The following is a 21,951-nucleotide window of genomic DNA, read 5'->3' on the forward strand; positions in this document are numbered from 1 at the left end:
CATATCCATTTAATTATGTAAAAAAAAAGTTTTATTAATTTAGCATGATTACAGCAGTCCCATTATCAAAATTTTGGTTATTTACTTAAGGACTAAATTATTTACTGGAAAAGGCTACTGTTTATTTCATTACATTTAATTCAGTGCAGAATTACTTAACATGTGAAAAAATTTACTTTTAAACAAAGTAAAATAATTTTAATATTATGCATATTATTTTAATTTTATTCGGTTATGTGTGTAGAAGACTCGTTATAATTTTGAATTAACACATTAGATAGTTGTGTTGTGAGACATGCTTGTCGTGAGCAAGCTGTATCTTCCTCAGGACCCATGATGCGGCCCCAGCAGCAGGCGCTCCACGGGGCGGCGGGGGCGGGCGGTGGTCTCTACATGCCCCCGGGACTGGGGGCGGTGTCCCAGGCACAGCACCACGGCCTGCCCCAGCACCGCGTGGCCGCGTCCTACCCGGCGCGGGGCGGCCAGCGCCCGCCCAACGTGAGCGTGGGGCCGGGGGGCCCGGAGTGGAGGCACCTGCTGGTGTCCCAGCAGCAGCAGAGCGCGGCCATCTTCCCGGCGGGCCACATGCGGGCCGGCTTTCCGCAGTCGGGCCCCCAAGGTGCTTGTACCGTCCATCACGCCGGTCGTAGTACTTGGAATGTGATACCATAATTAATCCTTTATTGTCTCTCTGTTCATACGAAATTTAATTTCTGGGCAGAATCTTCTCAGCCAGTTTTAAAATTTTGTATAATTTTTTTAATATCCATCAAATTTTACTAAAAAATTTTAAAACTTGAGAACTAATTCAGTGAAGTTCATGTTGCTGCATTCTGTCATCTGGGCTGAAAATGTGTCTCAATATATGGTACAGTTCTGCATCCCCACGCTCATTCGAACATGCTTTAAGTTCAGTCGGACGTCGGTAATAAACTTGCACGATTAAGACCTTACTTCCTATTATTTATTCTCATTTGTTGCATTTAAAGTTGAAATGCTCCAAAGATTCGTACGGCTAGAAAATTTAATTTAAATTTCAAAAGTTAAACCATTTTGTCAACGTGGAATTGCATTTTTTATCCACCTGGTGTTCATGAAATTCCTTTTTCATTTTGTTGCCTGGGATCAGATGGCTGTGTGTCGATGATTGCTTCCAAATGTTAGGACGTTCTCTACTGCAGCCGCTGTAATGGGCAGCGTGGCCTCAGCGTAGAAGCCAAGAGTAGTATCTTGTGTTTTACTTGTTAATTTTTTTTTTGGCAAAGTATCGTTGGCGGGACAAAGCTGGGACGGTGGCGGAGCAGAGCGGTCGGATTCGCAGGTGCGACTGCAGTGTGCAAGCGTGGACGCGACGTTGCGCCTTTCTCGGTTGCAGGCTCCTTCAACCTGCAGATGCAGCACCAGCAGATGGTGCGCAGCTCGCCCATCAGCCAGATGCAGCTGCTGTCCCAGCAGCAGCAGTCGCTGTCGCTGCAGCAGTCGGCCAACCTCGGGCAGGCAAGTGCTCTCCCCCCTGACCCCTCCACGACCCTTCCTGCCCTCCCGTGCACGCCCTGACGGCCGTCCGTAGGTTGGTTTAGTTTAGTTCAGTTTAGTTTATTGCGTCCATTAGAGCTTTTTGAGTTCAGATCTGCACAATGATATTGGACATGTCATGCAAATAAAAACATGATAATACACCAGCCCTTCAAAGTAACTTATTCGTTCCAGGAAAACAGAGCACTAATCCATAACAGTGCAAGTTGAATAATTTTTTTTTTCCCATAAGAGTGTATGTTAATCAAAAATTTTTTGTTTTTCAAATGGGTTGTGCAAGTCGAATATTTTTTTTTTACCTTAAGAGTGTATGTTAATCAAAATTTTTTGTTTTCAAAGTGGGTAAGTGGGTTTACTGACAACCATTTTAATCAAGAAAATGGTCTGATTAATATTAATTTACCGTGCAAATACATGTCGAAATACATTTTAAGTATGTTTAATTAAGTGATGAATAACATATTGAGATTAAACAACCTCACATTAAATTTTAAGAAAATTCATTTACAACATCGTTTACATAGGCTGGGGCAAGAAATTCCTAAATAAGTGCTAACAAAATTTCTGTGATTTAAAATAATAATGTTATTGATACAGGAGATATAATTCAGTTTTAATAAGATTTTAAAAAAGCATAATCTTAACGTTTTCTATTATTAGAAAGATTTTTTAACCTGATTGCTGTTAACGTAATTCCTGACACTGTTGTTTACTAAATGTGTGTCTGCCATGATTTGCCACCAGCACATCCCAGTAGGCACAAGGTAAACTAGCCTGTAAGCTTTTCAACTGACGTGCGGGGGATGGCATAAAAATTGAAGTTGACCAGATGCACGTGTGTTGTCGGGAATAAGCTGATGTGTGTCTTCTCGGCCGGCTTGTCTAACGCTGCATGCTTGTCACCAGCTCGTCTAACGCTGCATGCTTGTCACCAGCTCGTCTAACGCTGCATGCTTGTCACCAGCTCGTCTAACGCTGCATGCTTGTCACCAGCTCGTCTAACGCTGCATGCTTGTCACCAGCTCGTCTAACGCTGCATGCTTGTCACTAGCTCGTCTAACGCTGCATGCTTGTCACCAGCTCGTCTAACGTTGCATGCTTGTCACCAGCTCGTCTAACGCTGCATGCTTGTCACCAGCTCGTCTAACGCTGCATGCTTGTCACCAGCTCGTCTAACGCTGCATGCTTGTCACCAGCTCGTCTAACGCTGCATGCTTGTCACCAGCTCGTCTAACGCTGCATGCTTGTCACCAGCTCGTCTAACGCTGCATGCTTGTCACCAGCTCGTCTAACGCTGCATGCTTGTCACCAGCTCGTCTAACGCTGCATGCTTGTCACCAACACGTCTAACGCTGCATGCTTGTCACCAGCTCGTCTAAACGCTGCGTGCCTGTCGCCAGATGTCGGTGAACCTGCAGATGTCGCAGCAGATGTCGGGGGGCTCGCCGCACGGCCACCATGGGCACCACGCCCCCCACCCCCAGGGCTACGCGGGCGGCCCCGCCCCCCCGCCCCCTTCCTCCGCGGCGCAGCCCCCGGCCCCCAGCGCCGCTCCCCAGCAGCAGTCCCTGCCGGCGGACTTCAGCTTCGAGTTCCTGGAGGGCCTGCCCCCGGGGGACCCCGGCATGGCCCAGGAGCTGCTTAGCTCGCTCGAGGCGTCGTCTGCCGCCTTCAGCCTGCAGGACATTCTGTAGGCCCGCGCCCCCCGGCCCTCGTTGTACCCTCCCGCCCCGTGACCGCGCTCCGGACGCACAGTTTCATATCGTACATTACATGCGTTTTTCATAAGTCTTTTATCTCGCATCAAATTATAACCTTACGTTCACATTTCTCAAACATTAACGTGGGACTTTTTTCGAGTTAGAGATTCAAATATACCCACAAAATGTTAATTTTTTTTTTTTTCATGATGTTATTTGGATAGTTACACCAGTGAATTGTGAGCCAGTGGTCAGGGGAATCGCAGCCAGTGGTCAGGGGAATCGCAGCCAATGAAAGTCAGCCGCGTTTTGGGACTGTCCTTCAGCCTGGCCCAGTGGTTTCCCTGGGAGCTGTCCCTGTCAGCCCCGCCACGGAGCGCTGCTTCGCGGAGCAGGGATCCTCGGCTGCTCCGGCGAGGAGGGGGCAGCGGTGCCAAACAGTTGCTGCTGCTGCTGTGTGACGCCTCCCTGGCTTGTTTTTCTATGTCAATACGCGGGGCTTAACTACACTCCCTAAACAACACACTCGACATTAATAACAAGTAGGGGCAATTTTTTTATTTCGCGGGAACGCGTGATTGCTTGTTAAACTTCGGAACGCTGTGTGTTCAAGTTCACAGTTTATTTTTATCGCCCCCGATGTTGTGGAATGAGCTGCTTCCACGCTTCACTGGGCCAATAGGAATGTGGCCGCCGAACTACTTAATGTCTGTGATTCGTCTTACGTTAAAAAATACATTACTGTTGTTTTCGGAATCTATCTTGCCACAAAAAAGAGTTTGCTGAGAGCGAGCCCCTCTCTCGTGATGAGTGCAGTCTGCTCGGGACCGTGGGTCGCCGGATGGCGCGTCGCCTGGCGTGGGAGCGCGGTCATGGCTGAGGTCTGGCGCATCTGGAGCACGAGAACACATCGAAGGACGGAGATGGCGAAACTCTGCCGCCTTGCCATTCTAAATAACTTGTTCGTGTACATAGACAATATCGTGAGTTACCTTGCGCGAGCAACAGTTTTTTGTTTTATTTCAGTTGGTCTTGTCAGGAAATATTTTATTGAAGTTATATATACTTCCTTGTACATAACCATGAATAATGCGGGAAAGAAAAATATATTTAAAAAAAAAAGTTTGTGAATTGTGAATTTTTTAAAAAAAAACATTTTTATCTGTATCAACAGAAGCCCAAGAAAGAAACTTGTGTCATTCTGCGTGGACACGGTGAAAAGTTTTACGAATAGTGATTGACATGAGTTGAAATGTGAATGATGTCAATTTATCCCCACGTGGAATCGCTGATGAACCATATTTGTAAAGGTGTTGTAGTTAAAACATAATCAAACATGCGTTGTACGTGCTCGCGAAGAAACCGGCCCGACGGCGGTGAGTACGAAGCCTGGTCTCGCAGGACGAGAAGCGTACAAGCCAAAGTGATAATCCTTTCCGCAGTCTTGCGCGGACTCTCACGTAGCTTTAGGCGAGACTGTTTACGTTTCGAGCATTACGGTAATGATGTCTGTGGAGACACTGGGGTGTTTGTAAGCTATCTTTCTGCCAGATGTGTGTACACCGTTAAGTCTGCTCTGCGGAGTGGGTTCAACGGCGAGTAGGCTAGACCATGATTTCACCTAGCGTACAAGACCTTTGTTTGATAGTAACTGCCTAAGTAACTAACTAAACTTCCTGCCCTTTTTGTGCTAGTACCTGAATTAAAATTTCTGCACAGTAGAAATATCAGAGACTATCTACTTAACCTTGCCAAAAATAAAAGTCCAATAGCTACACAGGTTTGGTAGTTGTGTTTCTTTTTGATGGTAAACCTGGCAGGAAATACTTTTTTTTGTGTGTGTGTGTGTGTGTGTTTGTGACACCTATTCCATCACATACAAAAGTAGGTATTAAGCGAGAAAAATTGATGTGTACAATTTTACTGCTACTGGACGGTTCAAAACAATCATTGTGGGGCCTTGTATTTGGTTCCTCACACAGTCATGCAGAAAGTTAGCATAGTGATGTTCAAGGTCAAGTTTAGACTAGGTTCATAAAATAATTGCGTAGCATTGCGCACAGTGGACGCTGACTCAGTATGCTAGAACCATTCAGCTGTTGATTGACTTACTGCTCTCGGAATGTTCCATTTGCACATTGAACAAGGATTGCATTGACAACCCTAGCGTCCATACGGCTGTTGAAAACTTAACTTAATACTTGAACTTAAATAAAATTTTAATTTTTAAAATACTCTATACTCTTTTCAGGGGAAGCTGTGTTATTAATTTGTTTAAAAACATGTACCAGGGGGCGTCAATTTTTAAATAGGCACATTCATTGCAGCACCATTAGTGTTTAACAATTTTTTTGGTGGGTAGTAGATACAGATAAAATCTTGAGAAGAAAATATGATTTAAATTTGTGCTGTAAAATTTTTGAATTATGTTATTAATCTTAATTGGCAACTACTAACATTTAACACATTGATTGTAAACCAGACATCACATAATTTATTTTTGTTGTCGTAGTAAAGGACTAGGTTTTTTCTAACATTTCTCCCCCTCCCCCAATTTCTTTAATATCTTAACCATTCCCCGAGTTCTCATCTTTTTTAATGGGCTGATTCAGATAGCTAGCTTAATGAGCACGAGCAAGTAGTATTTCGCAATAAAGATGCAGATTTCTGTCTTTTACATATTCCAGTAACAATGTGTATTTTAATTGCAGTTATATTTATAAACTTAACAAAATTCTTAACAATGTAAACAAAAATCATGACCACGAAATTAAAAAAAAGTTTCTCAAACATGAACTACTTATACAGAAGTACTTGTTAGTCAAAAGGTTGCTGGTCATAAACTAAATACCACATAGAGAACTCAAAACGTTGATTACGTAGCTTTCATCATATGGCTGCATGCTTCACGTAGTTATTGCAGCATGTTATCTTTGGTGACAGTGCCGTGTTTTTAACAACGGATGACACGGACGGATAAAAAAACCAAACAATAATAAAAAAAAATTACGTTTATCCAAACGTTTTTTTTTTCCATGCAATATTTGGTCTCACTTTATTATTTAAATTAATGTAAGTTTTGATTTCAAACGTAAATTTCACAGCATTCTTTTTTCGGAAGAGAATTTTTAGTATTTTATAAAAAAAAGTGTAATGTCACATTTTCTCCAAAAAAATTGCAGAACTTTGCGTAAAAATAAGCATTTTTGCAAAGGCAAAAAAAAATGTTTCTCTATTAATCATTGACTTATAGTTCTCATTTTCTAAAGATTAACTAAAAATTTTAAAACAGCAATTCGTCATGTTCCCTGCACATGTTGTGATAGTCGAGTCTCGTGCATAACTAGCTGCTGAAGAGTTCTTTCATACTATAGTCAGTGGTCATGCTTATCCTTGGAAAGACTTGTGGTAGCGAAGTCTATATTGTATGAGATAATATATCGGGAGGGCATTCTATCACCTTAAACAATGTGGACATGTTTACATTTCATGGGTCGATATGGTATGTCTGTGCTATGTTGTCGACATTTTAGAGCATTGATAATGTTTTGGGATTGTTTGGAAAGAATCGAGGCCATGTTTGTTTATGGAAAGCACCATTTGTCATATAGTTTTAAAAGGTGGAGAAGCATTGTTCCTATGTGATCACGATCAAATATCACCAAAACCCTTTACATTTTTTTTTTTACTTAGGGCACTGCTGGTGAGCTAAGCCAGAGTTTACACAATTTTATTTTTCATCTTACCACGTACCAACCACGAAACTATTTTTGTAATAGTTTGTAGAGCACATCCGCAGTATTTTATTTTATGTTTGGAGTCACGTGATTATTTCAGATGGTTTTGCGAGTGTCGGATCCTCCGCGCAGACGCTGGGGGGCGGACGCTGCCGTGTCGCCGAAACCCGAGGGACTGATCTCATGCGCTTCGTCCCTTCAGCGGCGCGGCAGCGCGAAGTCCGTGCCACGCCCGGCTCTCGCGGAGCGTCCCGAGCACTCGCCCGTTGTCGAGGTGGCACGGGGATTGCAACGAGAAATTGTAGTCAGAAATGTTTTTATTGTTACGCGTGCCAAGTCGAGCCCTGTTACCAAGAAACGTTGCAGCGGCAGCCAAGAAGACGTGCTGCGTGCGAGCAAGGATTGTTTTTTGAACTGCGCAAACTGGCGTTCAGTGCTTCGCCCCTGCGCGGCCAAATGAGACGACTGTGGGACCACTCGTCAAGAGACGTTCGTTGCAACAGCAGTCGGACTAGAAGCTTAAGTGTTTGTGAAGAATTTTTTAAAAAACGAGGTTCGTACCATAAATCTTTATTTTTACCATTTATAGCTGGACTCGAAATGTTCATATGACTTTTATTGTAGCAAACAGGGATCAAATTTTAAACCATTCTAGAATATATGTCGGGGGACAAAAAAATAATGTGTATAACATTTCAGAATAAAGTGTACATTTGATTGTAAAAGGGTGAGAAAATTTTTTGAAAAGTTTTTGTTTTGTTTTTTTTATTTTGAGCTCTTTTTGGAGTACATGTTAAAGAATAAAAGTTAGGAAGTATGTATAATTATATTGTATTAAATATGATATTTAATGTACATATATGAGAAATTGTATGACGTTGTTGATATTATTGCTTATACTGTTGTCTTCTCCAAGAGGTGGTTCTGAACTGAAGATATGTAAAAAAAAATCATAATTGTACCAGAGAGGTTTTATTTCTGTTGAAGTTCTGCAATTCATATACAATTGCAAAAAAAGAAAATAATAATATGTTTAATTTCTACTCTTTTATCTCTCACAAGTTTTTATTTTGATGATTGAGGGTAATTAAATGTGCTTTAATTTTGAGTTATAGCTGGCCATGTGATTAATTTTTTTTTTACTACAAACCATGGATGAAATATCTGAAAGTCCTAGAATATCATAGATAAAAATGTATTGTGTGTTCTGAAGATATTTTTTATTAACACTTAAAAGATATATATGAAAAAGCTTGCATTACTTTAACTGTAAATGTGACATCTTCAGTTGCAGAAAAATTCAAGCACGGAAATGTCAAACTCTTGTTATTCGACGGGAAAGTTTATCGGCTTGTGTCACAGTTATTACAGCAAAATAGCAGCTTATTTTAATTTTTTTTTTGTCCACAGTTGCAATTAACTTGTGTATTCATGGATGAAGAGTTAAATTTTAATTTTTGGGTTAGATAATTTGAGCACAAATTGATTAGTAGTAGTACTAATTTGTGTGTGCTTTTTGCGTTTGTGTTCAATTTTGACAAAGCCGTGATAAAATATCAGTATAAATTATTGGAAATATATATAATTGATTCATGGAGGTGCTTTAATATTTTTTGTTACTTAAATTACAAGGAATAATTTTGGTATAATTTATGACTTGTTTTGAGTCTAAAATTTCTGTGTAAATTTATTGGTCAGTTTTAATACTTTTGACCTGAATTTTTCCAAATTGCAAGTAGACCCTTTCATTGTTTGATACGGAACAAAGTATTCATTCATGGGCTTGAAGTAAAAAGTCAAAAACTTGTTACTAAAAGAAACTCGTGTTTTAGTTACTTTTATCATTTGCAACATTCCAATTTGTAAAACAGTGCTGTATGTTGTTTGCTTGCCATTTAGGTTTCCTTTTGATCCAGTGTTATTGACACTAGCAAAGTTGTTTGAATTAACGAGATTCCTTTACATGTATGTTTCTTTGTTAAAACTTCTTGTACTATTTTCCTTTACAAATCAAGAGCATGCAAGTGATTTTTTTTTTCCCTTCGTCCTCTGCACATTTTGTTCTGTTCACTCCACGCAACCCAGGAGTTCTGTTCGTGGCAGCTACTGCTCATCCCGCGCCGTGTCAGTGCCACGGCCGTGCGTTGCACCAGATATGTTACGGTTCCCAGCGCGGAACTGAAGAAATAACTTATTCTTGTAATTATTTAGTAGTGTATTATGTTATTTGTTTTAAAAATAAATATCTTTCGTAAAGCAAAATGTGGTTTTTTCTAATCTCCGGAATCTCACCTTAAACAAATTAGTAAAAATTTAAAATCAAAAGAATTTTTTTGTTTGTGTAACGCCATGGAAATATTCATGCATAATGTCTTGGGGTTCACTTAAGAATGAAAACTGAAGTGACTGACGACCTTCAATGCACATTTCGCGTGTTGGCTGACCTGGAACATAAGTTGAGCTGTCTCTTTGGTCATGTCGTGCCTCAAAAAAATCAAGGCAATCTTAACTATTCACATGTCAAAAATGGCCCAGTGACTTACTCCACGTTGTCATTTGTACTCCCCAGACATCGACATCATCGACATCATCATCATCATCATCATCATCATCATCATCAAACTCTGAAAGCTGTATACGTACTTGTACTCATGTTACTTTCCATTACATGCTCACATTGTCTACAAATACCTTGGAACATATTTCAGAACTTTTGCAGAACGTTTAGTGATTTTTCTTACATTTTTTTTTTATATATCACACAGCAATTTATACATCTAAGAAAAATTATCACATGAAATGGATCTGCTAATTGCACATGCTGATTTTTATGTTGTAAAGCTATAGCTTTTCAGAGATTATTTTCACATTACTTAAGTGGGCAGTCTCTTAACTACTTATTTTAAATGTGACTAAACAGAAGTATGGTGAAAAACAACAAAATGTATATTAGGAAAAATAATAATAAAGAGTCGTATTGAGCAAAAATGAGTGCAACTATTATTAAGGGAAATTTGGCTACCAAGGTAGGCATTACAAAATTATTATGTTGATACCGTGCAATTAATTTAAATCTAAAAAATTATACACAATGGAAGAAAGTGGGCAAGCAGCAAGGCCCATCCATGGCATAAGTTATTTCAACACTTGGTATAACTTTGAAGAAAAGTATAATTTGAGATTGTAGAGAAATAAGTTTAAAAAATGATGCAACCAAACTTCTTAAATCTGGCAGGAAATACACACACTGTGCTTACAGTACCCAACTCTTTATACCACGTGATTGAATAAACAACAAGAAGACATACTTAAAAATTGTTTAATTACCTACATTTCTGGACAAAATAAATACAGAATTAGGAACAGCAGATACACACATTTGGCTCCAACTGAACAGGTATAAAAAAAAACATTGTTACGAACAATCAAACAAGTCAATTTCAAGTACTGCAGACAACTTAAAAAAAAAAAAAAAGATAAATGTATCAAAAAATTATAAAACACATCAACTTAACTACCACAGCTTGTTTGGTATTTGCACTATCAGCACTATTGAATCATCCTTACTAGGGGCATACACATGGGAGGAACAGGGGTGATATATAACCCCCTTCCACGAAAATTAGATTCTGCGAGTGCTCCCGATCCTTCGTCAATTGTCATATACACACCGCTACAGCAAAGCAGAAGACAAAAACTACACAAATGTCTTATCAAAACACGGTGTATTCTGACCACTTCCAATACTCGCACCAATTAAAATTTAAAATGAAAAGAGTATAAAACATATTTTTAAGCCCCTCGTTAGTAGGTACTACAATTTTTGCCAATATTAATGAGAAAGGATATACTCAACATTACAGTCTTTGTATCTTCATCCATTGTCAAACTGAACTGCAGAAATTAATGATAATGTATCAATATTTCCACTAATAATATCACAGAAATAACACACTTGACCAAGGTTACAAAAGTTTTTTTTTTTACAGGTGACAGCATTATCTTTTAAACTTCTTTTAGCAGCATATGTAATTACACATGACTTGCCTACAGTCATTAACATATTTTTCTTAAAAGGACTGTGCTAAAATATATTGTACATCACCGTTAACAGCAATAAATGCCTATTTTGTTCAAATAATTCTTTTAACTCTATTGCAATGACAACAGTCATGTAAAGGGGGGAATAAATATTTAGTGTATTGACACACATTATGGATTTAATGAAATACGTCTCTTAAAACAAATGATTAAGGCATTTACCTTATGAGTAGAGACCTGCAAAATTCACGGTTTCGATGGCCTTCAGGATAGACTGCACATACCCCTGTACACTCGGGCAAATAACGCAAGTTCATTGGCTACCGACTTGTGAGTCGTCTCAGCTGGTTTGTCTGTGATTCGATCCTTCTTTGGTTGAGGGTTTATAACTGGTTGAGATTCGTCCAGATGAACAGTAAGCCAATAGCAAAATTATCTAAGGTATGTGTGTTTGAATTCTAGCCTATCACCGAATGAATCTGGAAATTTTGCAGGTCTCTACTTATGAGCTTTAAGCACCTATTACATTGAGCGAGTTTACTAGCAACTAGCCCTAAAAAAATATTATTGAGAGAAACTGCCTCAACATACTCGTAGCGACTGTTTACCAATGAGAGGCTAAATTAAGGTCAAAGAACCACCTTTACTATTTTTATAATAATAAAAAAACACTTAAAATTATTTTCTTCAGCATCTGATATCAACACTGTCTTAATTTTCAACAGGACATTATGATAAGCCAAGCCAGTTTTTAACTAGTAAACAGTTTTAAATTTATCAGTTGTTTCTTGTTTCACGTTATCAACACAATTTTTTGCAAGAATCAAAAAATTTCAACAATCACTTAAATTATTTTTAATGTGATCAACCATAATTACTTAACAAGACTTTTTGATTTAGTTGTGATACCCACACCTGTCTAAACCTATACAGACCACAATGAAACATGATTTTTAACATGAAGCTAACGGTTAACTGATAAAAACAAACTGCTAGAAAATAACATAGTTCATAGTTAATACACTGCTTGCAATATCATAATGCTGTTTAACACAATCAAGCTTAATCAGAAGAATTCATAAATAGAATTTTCAACATTTGATCTCTATTAAAAAAAAAAAAAACAGACTACATATTTACAAATATAACATAATTATGAAAAAAAAAATTATTTCGGTGGTAGGGCAACAAATATTTTGTAGCGAACAGGAAATTACAAGATGTTCTTGCAGGTTGGAAAACCTCCAACCAATTCTACGAGGTACCAAGAAACCTTGGAATAACTAGGAAGTGTGTTGGAGGGAGAGGGCAAAAAAAAAAAAAACGAGAGAACAAGGAGTGTGACAGGCGAGTGAAGTACAGGACTAGAACAACGAGATCACGGAAAATGCAAGAATGAGAAGGCATGGTCGTGTGAAGAGAATGGAATAAGAGAGGCTGTCTAATTCATCGCACGTACCTCCAAGTAACACCAGCAACCAGTCACAAAGTTTATCTAGAACCCTCAAAGCATCTCGCTAGCACATGCCATTCGTATACAGAACATTCAACAATCAAGCACAAAATAAAATATAAAAAAGGTAGATTTCCAGTTTAGTAGCTTTCCCACAAAAATAAAATTCTTGATGATTTTTTTTTTTGAACACTACTGGTATTCTTCTATTTATCCTGAAATGATTTTCAAAATGTTATTGGTTTCTGAGAAATTAATTTTTGTAGGTTATGCGTGTGTAGTGACGTGGCAGTCACCATGTTGTGCTTAATTTTTTGTCTGTGACCTGCAAATATTGATTACAAAAGCCAAGCAACAATCGCTCATTGAAATATTTTTTGGGAAAAATATATTTTATTTTTAGAACAATATTTTCATTTAGTAAAATGTTTTGTACTTTCTATGATTATTGAGACTTCAATAGAAAAATAAAGCCAAGCCAGTAGCGTGTAAATTTATCCCACCTAATGATGCTCAAATTCAGTTTAGCACTTGTAGCAAACTACGAGGAAATATTTCAATTCAATTTTTAAAATGTGGGTTATGTGAAAACATAAATACAAACAGCTGAAAACACAAAACATTAAAATATAAAAAAAAACAAGTCTTCTCACAACTAACAGGTACCCAGAAACTAGATGCTATGCTATTAGTGTTACCACTTTTAAGTTCTATTCCTGGGAAACGGGGATCTCTTTGGACTTTTCCTCGGACTTGAAAGGTGCCTCCACACAAAGAACTCCGTCGCGACTCAGAAACGATTTCAAGGAGCGCTGCTCAATGTTATCCGGCAGTGTGAACTCACGTTTCACCTCCTGGTAGAACTTACTTCCGTCTTCGGCACTTCGCTCCATCTGGGCCCTGACGGACAGCACGCCATCCTTCAAAGATATGCTGATTTCTTCGGGCTTGTAGCCTTGCACATCAATGTTTACTCTGTAGGCGTCAAATGCGGCACCGGTGCCCTGAATAGGTATAGCGCGCGGCATCAGACAGCGAAGAGGGCTGAAGTTGATGAAATCTCGCTCCAGTCTTTCCATCTGGCGGTTCACATCCGTGATAATTGATCGCATTTCAGAGGGACCCCAAAAATTTCGACTAACTGTTACGTTACCAGGTCGCAAAGCATTGCTGAAACTGCTAATCAGCGGCAAAAGCCTACACGAACGACTTAACATTTTTACAAGTCTGTGCGATCTCAAGAAGCTACGTGATCACCTTGCTAGTCAGACGCAAACAAAATATTTTTCTGAACTCTCACTGTATATATACGTCGAACACACTTCATGAATTCGAATGTTACATCATGTAACTTCCAGAACTTTAAAGAACATAACACACTCTCACAATGTTTTATATAATAATATTGTTATTCACTCAGCAATATATTAGCTGACTTAAAATAATTCAACTGATGGGATTTTTTTTTAAAAAATATTTGTAGTATCTTAAAGGCATGGGGTTAAGTCGTTCTTAGCATAGATAGTTATTAGATCTAAAAAGTATGTTTACATTGGATCAGAGATATATAAATACGAAATCTCTATAAATACTTTGCAGTACAAAGATATAGCCAAATAAAAAAAGTGAGACACGTTATGCAGCGCATTCTAGCATCAGGGCCTGAACCTACGCCGTTAGCACATAAATTGTCATTTAGAAAGTTTTTTTTACAAATTTTCTGCAGTTGTGAAAATTTATTTATTAGTTCGTAAAACTTCTACATTCACACAAGAGTAGCGAGGTTCGTGACAAGTGTTTGTTATTATTTTGGTTTTGAAAAGAGGAAATACTTATTTAATTACACATTAGTGCATTGCCACACCCGGCCGGCCGCATTTTAACTCACACGGCGGACATCACGCGCGGGCGTGTTTGTTGCACTCGCAATTAGAGAAAGATCTTATTCTGTGACGACGCACTCTTGCCTGCAGCCACGAGGTCGAACCCCTCTTTTGCCCCCTGAGATAATTTTCAATTTAATATTTATTCAAAACTTAATCGGGCTGCGGGAGTGGCGTCAGTACAACCGCAACACTAAGAAACCTAACCAATCTGAAACAGGTATCTTCTAAAATTTATTATGTCATGATTTGAATGCATGCTGAATAATATAATTATAACATACAAAAACATATAAAGTTATTGTTTTGTTATCTGTTAACATCAAAATTTAAGTTTCAGCTTACCTAACAATGGAATCGTTTAAGAGTAAACAAACCATTGTTAATAATACAATTTTAGTAGCACTGTACCACTGCACCTGTACACTACCGAACAGTTTAATATGTTATTAATGTTTGTGCCTCCCATTCACGGGCTGTTGTAGGAACTAATTATTTGTCCCATGGATGTCGTGCTTTAGTAGAGTGCAGGCTGAGATCCAGATGGTGTTCGCGGCAGCTTGTTCCAAGTGTGGTAGGGCTGCACTGTGAATAGGGCTGGTGACCCTGTCTTTAAATACGGCACGCAGTTACGACGTCATTATAAACATTCAGATATTTGTTTACGATGTGATAACATTTGAAGAAGGAAAAATTAACCCTATGGCTGTTAAAGTATGCTGTAGGCCACATAGCAAAAAAAAAAAAAAATTAAACACTTGAAGTATCGGAAAGCAACCTAAATAGATCTGGAGACTGAAAACCAGTGCTGTCAGTCGATGCTTATTACATGTGTATTTATTGGTGTAATTGTTTAATTATAGGATAGTTTTGAAAATAATTCTTTAAATTAGTCAGGTAAATGTTCATATTTTATTGTCAGGGTTCTCCATGCCTTGAAAGTAGAGAGGCATTCCTAAAAATGGAGTTCTGTAGGTGGGAAGGGATTGCAGAACTAGAAGGGAAGTGGGAGGCTTTGAGGGGCATATTGGAGCGAATGGAGGAGTGCTTCGTACCCCAAAGGAGGGTAGGAAAGGGATGCGACCCGCCCTACTATGGACGGGAGGTAAAGGTGTTAAAGAGAAAGTGCCGAGGATCCACGCAAGAACCAAGAAGCGAGGTGGGGAGGGGCTAAACGCAGAAATGAAGAAGCAGGCGAAGGAACTGGGAAAGAAAACTAGGGAAGCAAGGGATGCATACATGGAAAGGTTGATGGAGAAATGGGGGCGGGGAAACTGGGCGGATCCATACCGATATGTTAGGAGAGTAAAGGGGGAGAAGGGACTACCGGTATTAAAGGGGAGAGAAGAGCAAGAGTGTGTGAGTGACCTGGAAAAGGCTCGTTTGTTGCAGGAGCAATGCTTATCGGTTTTTGTAAATGGGGGAGTATGGTGTGGAGCACAAGGGGAGAAGTCAGGGGGAGAGGGAGGGTTGGAAATACTGAGAGATGATTTAAGGGAGTTGAGGAGGCTGAATGTGAGAAGGTGGTTCGGCCAGATGGGATAGGAAACAGGCACCTCAAGCTGGGAGGGAAGGTGATCGGGAAGTATCTGCAAGTACTGTATGCGCAGTCACTGGAGGAGGGACAGCTGCCGAGGCAGTGGAAAGAGGCAGTGGTGGTGCCCATCTATAAAGGGAGTGGGAATAAGGCACACCCGGCGAACTATAGGCCGGTCAGCTTGACGTCTAACGTAGGCAAGGTGATGGAGAGGTTGGTAGTGAGGTACATAGTAGAAAAGGTGGAGGAAAGGGACTGGATGGATGAGAGGCAGCATGGCTTCTGGAGGGGTTACTCCTGTGAAACACAGATGACGGGGCTGCTGGAGGACTTGGTGGAGGCAATGGATGAGGGAAAGCAGGTAGACACAATTTTTATAGATTTTGAGAAGGCGTTTGACAGGGTGCCGCACAGGAGGGTGATGGAAAAGGTGGAGGGTTTGATAGAGGACAAGAGGGTGGTAAATTGGACAGGGGACTTCTTGAGGGACAGGATCCAGCAAGTGAGAGTGGGTAAGGAATGGTCAGAAGAGGGAAATGTGACGTCAGGGGTACCACAAGGAAGTGTCATGGGACCCCTGATCTTCCTGATCATGATGAATGATGTAGGGGAGGGGTTGAAAGTAGGCTGCGGTTGTTTGCGGACAATTGTGTGCTCTATGAAACTGTGGGGAAGGGGCGCACCTGGCAGAGGACTTGGAGAAACTGGAGTGCTGGTCAAGATAAAATGAAATGGGAATAAATGTAGGGAAAACAAAGGTGGTGAGGTTCACGAGGAAGAGAAGGGTGGAGGGAAAAGTGTACTGCTGGAAGGGACAGGTGATCCAGGAAGCTGAGGAGTATAAATACCTGGGAGTGATCCTGCAGAACGACTTGGGGTGGGGAAAGCAGGTCAAGAAGGTGGTGACGAAGGGCAGAATGGGGTTAGGGCTGCTTAGCAGGACACTGAAAGGGACAGGTAGGAATGTAAAGGAAAAGGTGTACGCGACATTGGTACGGCCAGTGTTGGAGTATACCGCGGCGGTGTGGGACCCCTATGTGGAGAAGGAAATTGAGGAGTTGGAGAGGGTGCAGCGCAAGGCAGCGAGATGGGTGACGAATATGTGGAGGAGAAGGGAAGGCGAAGGCAGGATGGCGGAAACACACAGACCATCGGTGATGAAGGAGCTGGGGTGGGACATGCTGCAAAAAAGGAGGAAAGTAGAAAGGCTAGTGAGAATGCATAAAGTAATTTGAGGGGGGAGGGGGGCTGGGGAAAGCTGGGAGCTAGGTTGAACAGAGAACTGTATCGAGGAAGGAGGGATCATGAGTGAAAGATTCAGAGGGAATGGAGACGGACAGAGAGAGGAAGGCAGGTATTCCTTGTGAGGACGGGGCGAGAGTGGAACGAGATTGAGGGGAGGACACTGGATCTGGGAGGAGGGAAGGACTTACGAAGGAGGCTCCAGAGGGGGGAGGAGTGAGGGTAGTTGGGGGGTGGGAACTCTTTGCCACCGGGCGGATGCCCACTTGCAGGTGTATATTATTATTATTACCCTCAGTTTCCAGTTTTGATGTATTAGTGGGGTTTAATTTTTTAGTGAAATGTGTCAGTGGTTCAAATTTGAAACATTAATATAAAGTTAGCGCAGTTTCGTTTTATGCCCATTTATTTGTAATATTTTAACTGGGTTTTGCTTACTTTTAAGTGTGAAACTAAGCCTGGCTCGAATCACAATCTAACTTTGTAAGCTTGATAATTTTTTTTCTAAACTCGTTTTTAAAATTTGTATTATGAGTAATTTAGGGACATACACATTTTCCCGAAGCACTCGCCTCCATGTGATATTTACAGGGCAAAATAAGTAAATAAACTATGACTTAGTGTTGCCATAATGACATCTCTACCCGTAACAGAGTATGTGATATTTTTTTTTGGGAAGTAGTCTAGATTCCGATAACAATTTTAAAGACGTCACCACGTGGTTTTGATGTCATGAACATACTTATATTGTCGTGGGACAAGCACAGGAATATGTGGGTTGTGGGCGAGAACCATTGATACACTTTTTTTTTGCACAAAAAATGTTTATGAAACATGAAACTAACTTTTGGGTATCATAGTATATACTACAGCCCCACCACGTGTTGTATATTTCGCGATACCTACTATATACGTGCACAGAGGTATCCATAAGAGATTGAGAGATAAGAGAAATAGTTATTTGTACGTGTGTGCCTACCTACTTAAAACAAATGACAAAAAAAAAAAACTGACTCAGGCATTGCAACTGATGCCGGGCGTCAGCTAGTGAGGAGTGTACTTGTGGACAGTGGTGTAGCTAAGAGGTGACTGGCGCCCCTGGCCGGAATTGTAAATAGCGCCCCCTCTTGGAATAAAAGATATTTGGTGGGGGGGGGGGGGGGGAGGTAGATGAATGGGGTGGCTGGGAGGTTCCCTAATGCGAAACCGTCGCGGTGGCGTCCCCCCCCCCCCCTTTCTCCCGCCTGCTCCAGTGCCCCTCTTGCGGGGGCCATCCCTGCCATCCGCTTGCCACGCCACTGCTTGTAGAGTGCTGAGAGATGTGGCACAGGCATAATTAATGTATTTAAAGGAAAATGATTTTATGATAATATATTGACTGTTTTTTTTTTAAATAATAAAGGATTTAATGCGTATCGAATATCAAAATTTTTTTTTGCATATAACCGAAAGATAAATCATGTAAGGAAGTAAATATTAGATGACTTTTATAAGAAGTTAACCTTTCTCAGTTAAACTAACTTATTGTTAGCAATGATCTAATTATGCACCACCCACCGACTAGTACAAAGCAGATATGTCAAATTTTGCTCAAACGAAATCACGGCAAACGAGAAGCCAGAAACACGCTGGAATTCGAGTCTAGTTAGTTAATGCTGAAGTGCTCGCTTGCGGCAGGATGGCGGACGGCCGGGCCCCTGGCCTGCGGGTGAACCAGCGCGTGGAGGTGACGGGCAAGGACGTGCAGGGCGTGGTCGCCTACGTCGGCACCACGCTCTTCTCCTCCGGCAAGTGGATCGGGGTCATCCTCGACGAGCCCAAGGGCAAGAACAACGGCACCGTCAAGGGCAAGACCTACTTCCAGGTGCGGCTCCAGGGGGACTCGTTACGCAGCTGCGAAACACAACCTTAAACAAGGGGCCTTGTAATCAGGGGCACAACAACAGGAGGGGGGGGCCCAAGGGTATTTTGGCCCCCCCCCCTCCCCCCCTTCTTCTGAAACCTTGAAGTGGGGGCAAACGGGTGGCAAAGAAAGTGGCTGTGTAATCAATTTTTTAGATAATAAAACTGCTTAAATATCACACCATTTTCCACCTTGAAATACAAATAATTTCCCGGGGGAGGACCCCCGGACCCCCCCCGGCTTCAATAGGGGGGAACCGATGATTCTTTATTAAAAGGTATATTGCCCCCCCCTTTGGAAATTTAGTTGTTGCGCCCCTGCTTGTAATATATACATATTGAAGACTTCTGGTGTAAAAAGTTATAAAAAAAAACATTCCTCTGAACTGTGGCCATAGTGAAGTTAATGTTTAGAAAATTGGTGACAAAAATTTTTTTTTCTTTTTTTTTTAGTGTAAACATAGATAATGCACACATATAATGATCAAAACAGGAATATTGTTCTTTTGAGGGTTATCACTATTTACAACAGAGGTCTTTAATTCATGGCCGCAAAAATACAACTGTTGATGGTAGAAATATTTAACATTGGAATTTAAGTATTTAAGTAAACACATATATATATATATATATATATATATAAATATATATATATATATATATATACATATATATATATATATATATGTATGTATGTATGTATATATATATATATATATATATATATATATATATATATACACATATATATATGTATGTATGTATGTATGTATGTATGTATGTATATATATATATATATATATATATATATAGAGAGAGAGAGAGAGAGAGAGAGAGAGAGAGAGAGAGAGAGAGAGAGAGAGAGAGAGAGCGCGCCTATCTTCAAAAAAAAAATGGTCCGGGGAGGGAATATTGCCCCCCTCCAGTCATTTAGGATTGTGATGTAATTGAATGTATTGCTATTCAAAACGTGTTAACACAAACCACTTATACCTGTATAATTTTATCTGTGCTAAAGAAGTAAAGTTGGATTGAACAGCAAGAAATTGTAATTAGTTTTTTCCCCTAGTTTGTGCATGTGTATGATAAAACAAGATGCTTAGTTGATAGTTTGAACTGTATCATATTTTCATATTTTGAATAATTTGATTCAGATTATGGTTAAATAGTTTTTTAGTTCTAATTTAGATTATACAAAGCAGTACTTGTGTTGTTGATGTTTACGATTGCCTTGGTTAAGTTGGAAGCATATTAGTTAAGAAAAGTACTTGTATATTATTAGGTATATTATGCTTAGTTTTTAGACCAGCAAACATTAGCATCCCTTTTTTTTTTACCGGTGTACAATATAATGAATGAAACAACTGAATAGTATAGTATGTGTCAACTAACTGGGCGATCGTTGGCAGTAACTTGATTCAGAGGTTGTTGGAGTACATGTTGGTAGCAGCACCTGGCTACCCAAATGTGCAAAGTTTAAAACCGCTACCAGAGAACACAGTCTCCTTTTATGAAGAATGTGTTTAGTGCCACTTGTTCCGTTTACGACGAAAGAAAAAAAAGAAAAAAAAAAGTCAGTCATGGGGACTGTTGACAGAAGTGATAACTTACGTGTAATATGAAATCATTTCTATGTCAAATGTAGGTAAGAAAATGATTTTGGTATTATATCACTAGCATTTCGGTGACGCGAACCCCTAAGTTTTGCCCCTACCAATAATAACTTGAAAACTAGAAGAAATGAAGTCTTTTCATTGAAAGAATAAAAAAAATATTGACTTAAATCTACAAATAATCAACATTATCTCTAATAAATCAATAACCAGTCATTTGAAGAAATTCACATCGTAAATAAATAAACAAAAGAAAAAACATAACCTCAACTTAACTACCTGCTAAAAAAATATCCAATACTCGCAATATGTACCACACAATAAAGTTCAAATTTCCTTGGAAAATATAGATAAAATTAAAAACTTGTATCTTTAAAAATAGAATAAATTAAGTTTTATCCTTGAAATATAAAAAAATTAACACATCACGTGACCATGTCGATAACGACTTACATGAATTTACTCCCTATCCAAACCATCCTATAGATTCAGGGTGTCCACAGTTAGTACTTTCCTACTAGATCTAGTACTTTTATAAGTTTTTTAGTGATCTAGTACATTTACTCTCAGATCTAGTACTTTTTTTTTTCTTTAATATAATTATATTACAGTAACTCCAATATGTTTTATTATTAAGCGTATTATTTTTAAAAAACTATGGAATTTATGTGTGTGTGGTGTGATATTTAAGTTCGAGCATTGCAATGCCATAATAACTTCCTAAATTGTTAAAACCATAAAAAAAAATATAATTTAGTACTTTTTTTTTCAAATCTAGTACTTTTTTTCTCGCCTAAGTTGGTACGAAATATTTTTTTCCTTGTGGACACTCTGTATAGAGGTTTTCGCTTCTAAGAAAAAAGGGCTGCACCACTCGGGAGCGCTCAGGGTGGGTTTTGCGTGCTTCGCAGTGCAAGGACAACCACGGCATGTTCGTGCGTCAGGCACAGCTCACGCTGCTGGACGAGGGGGGGGACGCCACCACGCCATCTTCCGGGGCCACGTCCCCGGACGACGCCAAGATATCTCGCTCGAAGCTCAGCAGGTTAGTGCAGGCGTAGCTTGCTATACTGGCGTTTCTCCGTCTCATCCGTCCGGCATTTCGCTTTATTTATTTATTTATTTATTTATAAATTGTGACATGCACACCAACACACTGTGAAGAGATTACAAGGGTGTGCACGGTACAAAAAAACAAAACAAACACAATACACAAGAGAGACACCGCAGACAAAGGACACAAACAAGAAAAATTCAAAAAAAAAACAAAAAAATTATAAATTCAAAAATACAGAAAATTAGTGAAT

The 21,951-nt window shown here is 39.7% G+C and overlaps 3 protein-coding genes across 11 annotated transcripts in view; 2 read left to right on the forward strand and 1 right to left on the reverse strand.

Annotated features, from left to right (window-relative positions):
- LOC134536978 (neurogenic protein mastermind-like) overlaps positions 1-9,235 on the forward strand; it is a 192,338-nt gene extending 183,103 nt beyond the window's left edge. For all 4 annotated transcript variants that reach the window (XM_063377096.1, XM_063377097.1, XM_063377098.1 and 1 more), the window contains exons 5-7: positions 329-619; positions 1,376-1,497; positions 2,937-9,235. In XM_063377096.1, coding sequence (XP_063233166.1) covers positions 329-619; positions 1,376-1,497; positions 2,937-3,230 — 707 coding nt within the window. In that variant the 3' untranslated portion in view covers positions 3,231-9,235. The remainder of the gene's footprint in view (positions 1-328; positions 620-1,375; positions 1,498-2,936) is intronic.
- Positions 9,236-13,177: 3,942 nt separating this feature from the next.
- On the reverse strand, positions 13,178-13,579 carry LOC134536472 (heat shock protein beta-1-like). The gene has a single exon (XM_063376191.1). It carries the CDS (start codon positions 13,577-13,579, stop codon positions 13,178-13,180), a length of 402 nt encoding a protein of 133 aa, XP_063232261.1.
- A 1,528-nt stretch (positions 13,580-15,107) lies between these two features.
- LOC134536981 (dynactin subunit 1) overlaps positions 15,108-21,951 on the forward strand; it is a 58,606-nt gene continuing 51,762 nt past the window's right edge. For 4 of the 6 annotated variants that reach the window (XM_063377102.1, XM_063377104.1, XM_063377105.1 and 1 more), the window contains exons 1-3: positions 15,108-15,247; positions 18,807-18,993; positions 21,556-21,689. In XM_063377102.1, the coding sequence (XP_063233172.1) occupies positions 18,808-18,993; positions 21,556-21,689 (320 nt within the window). In that variant the 5' untranslated portion in view covers positions 15,108-15,247; position 18,807. The remainder of the gene's footprint in view (positions 15,248-18,806; positions 18,994-21,555; positions 21,690-21,951) is intronic. The other 2 variants (XM_063377106.1, XM_063377103.1) reach the window with 2 other exon arrangements.

This window comes from Bacillus rossius, chromosome 11 (assembly GCF_032445375.1).
Source record: "Bacillus rossius redtenbacheri isolate Brsri chromosome 11, Brsri_v3, whole genome shotgun sequence".
NCBI lineage: Eukaryota > Metazoa > Arthropoda > Insecta > Phasmatodea > Bacillidae > Bacillus > Bacillus rossius.

What these genes read in the sequence shown, in the direction of transcription:
- LOC134536472 (XM_063376191.1), bottom strand. Translation starts at nt 13,579, where the DNA reads ATGCGATCAATTATCACGGATGTGAACCGCCAGATGGAAAGACTGGAG.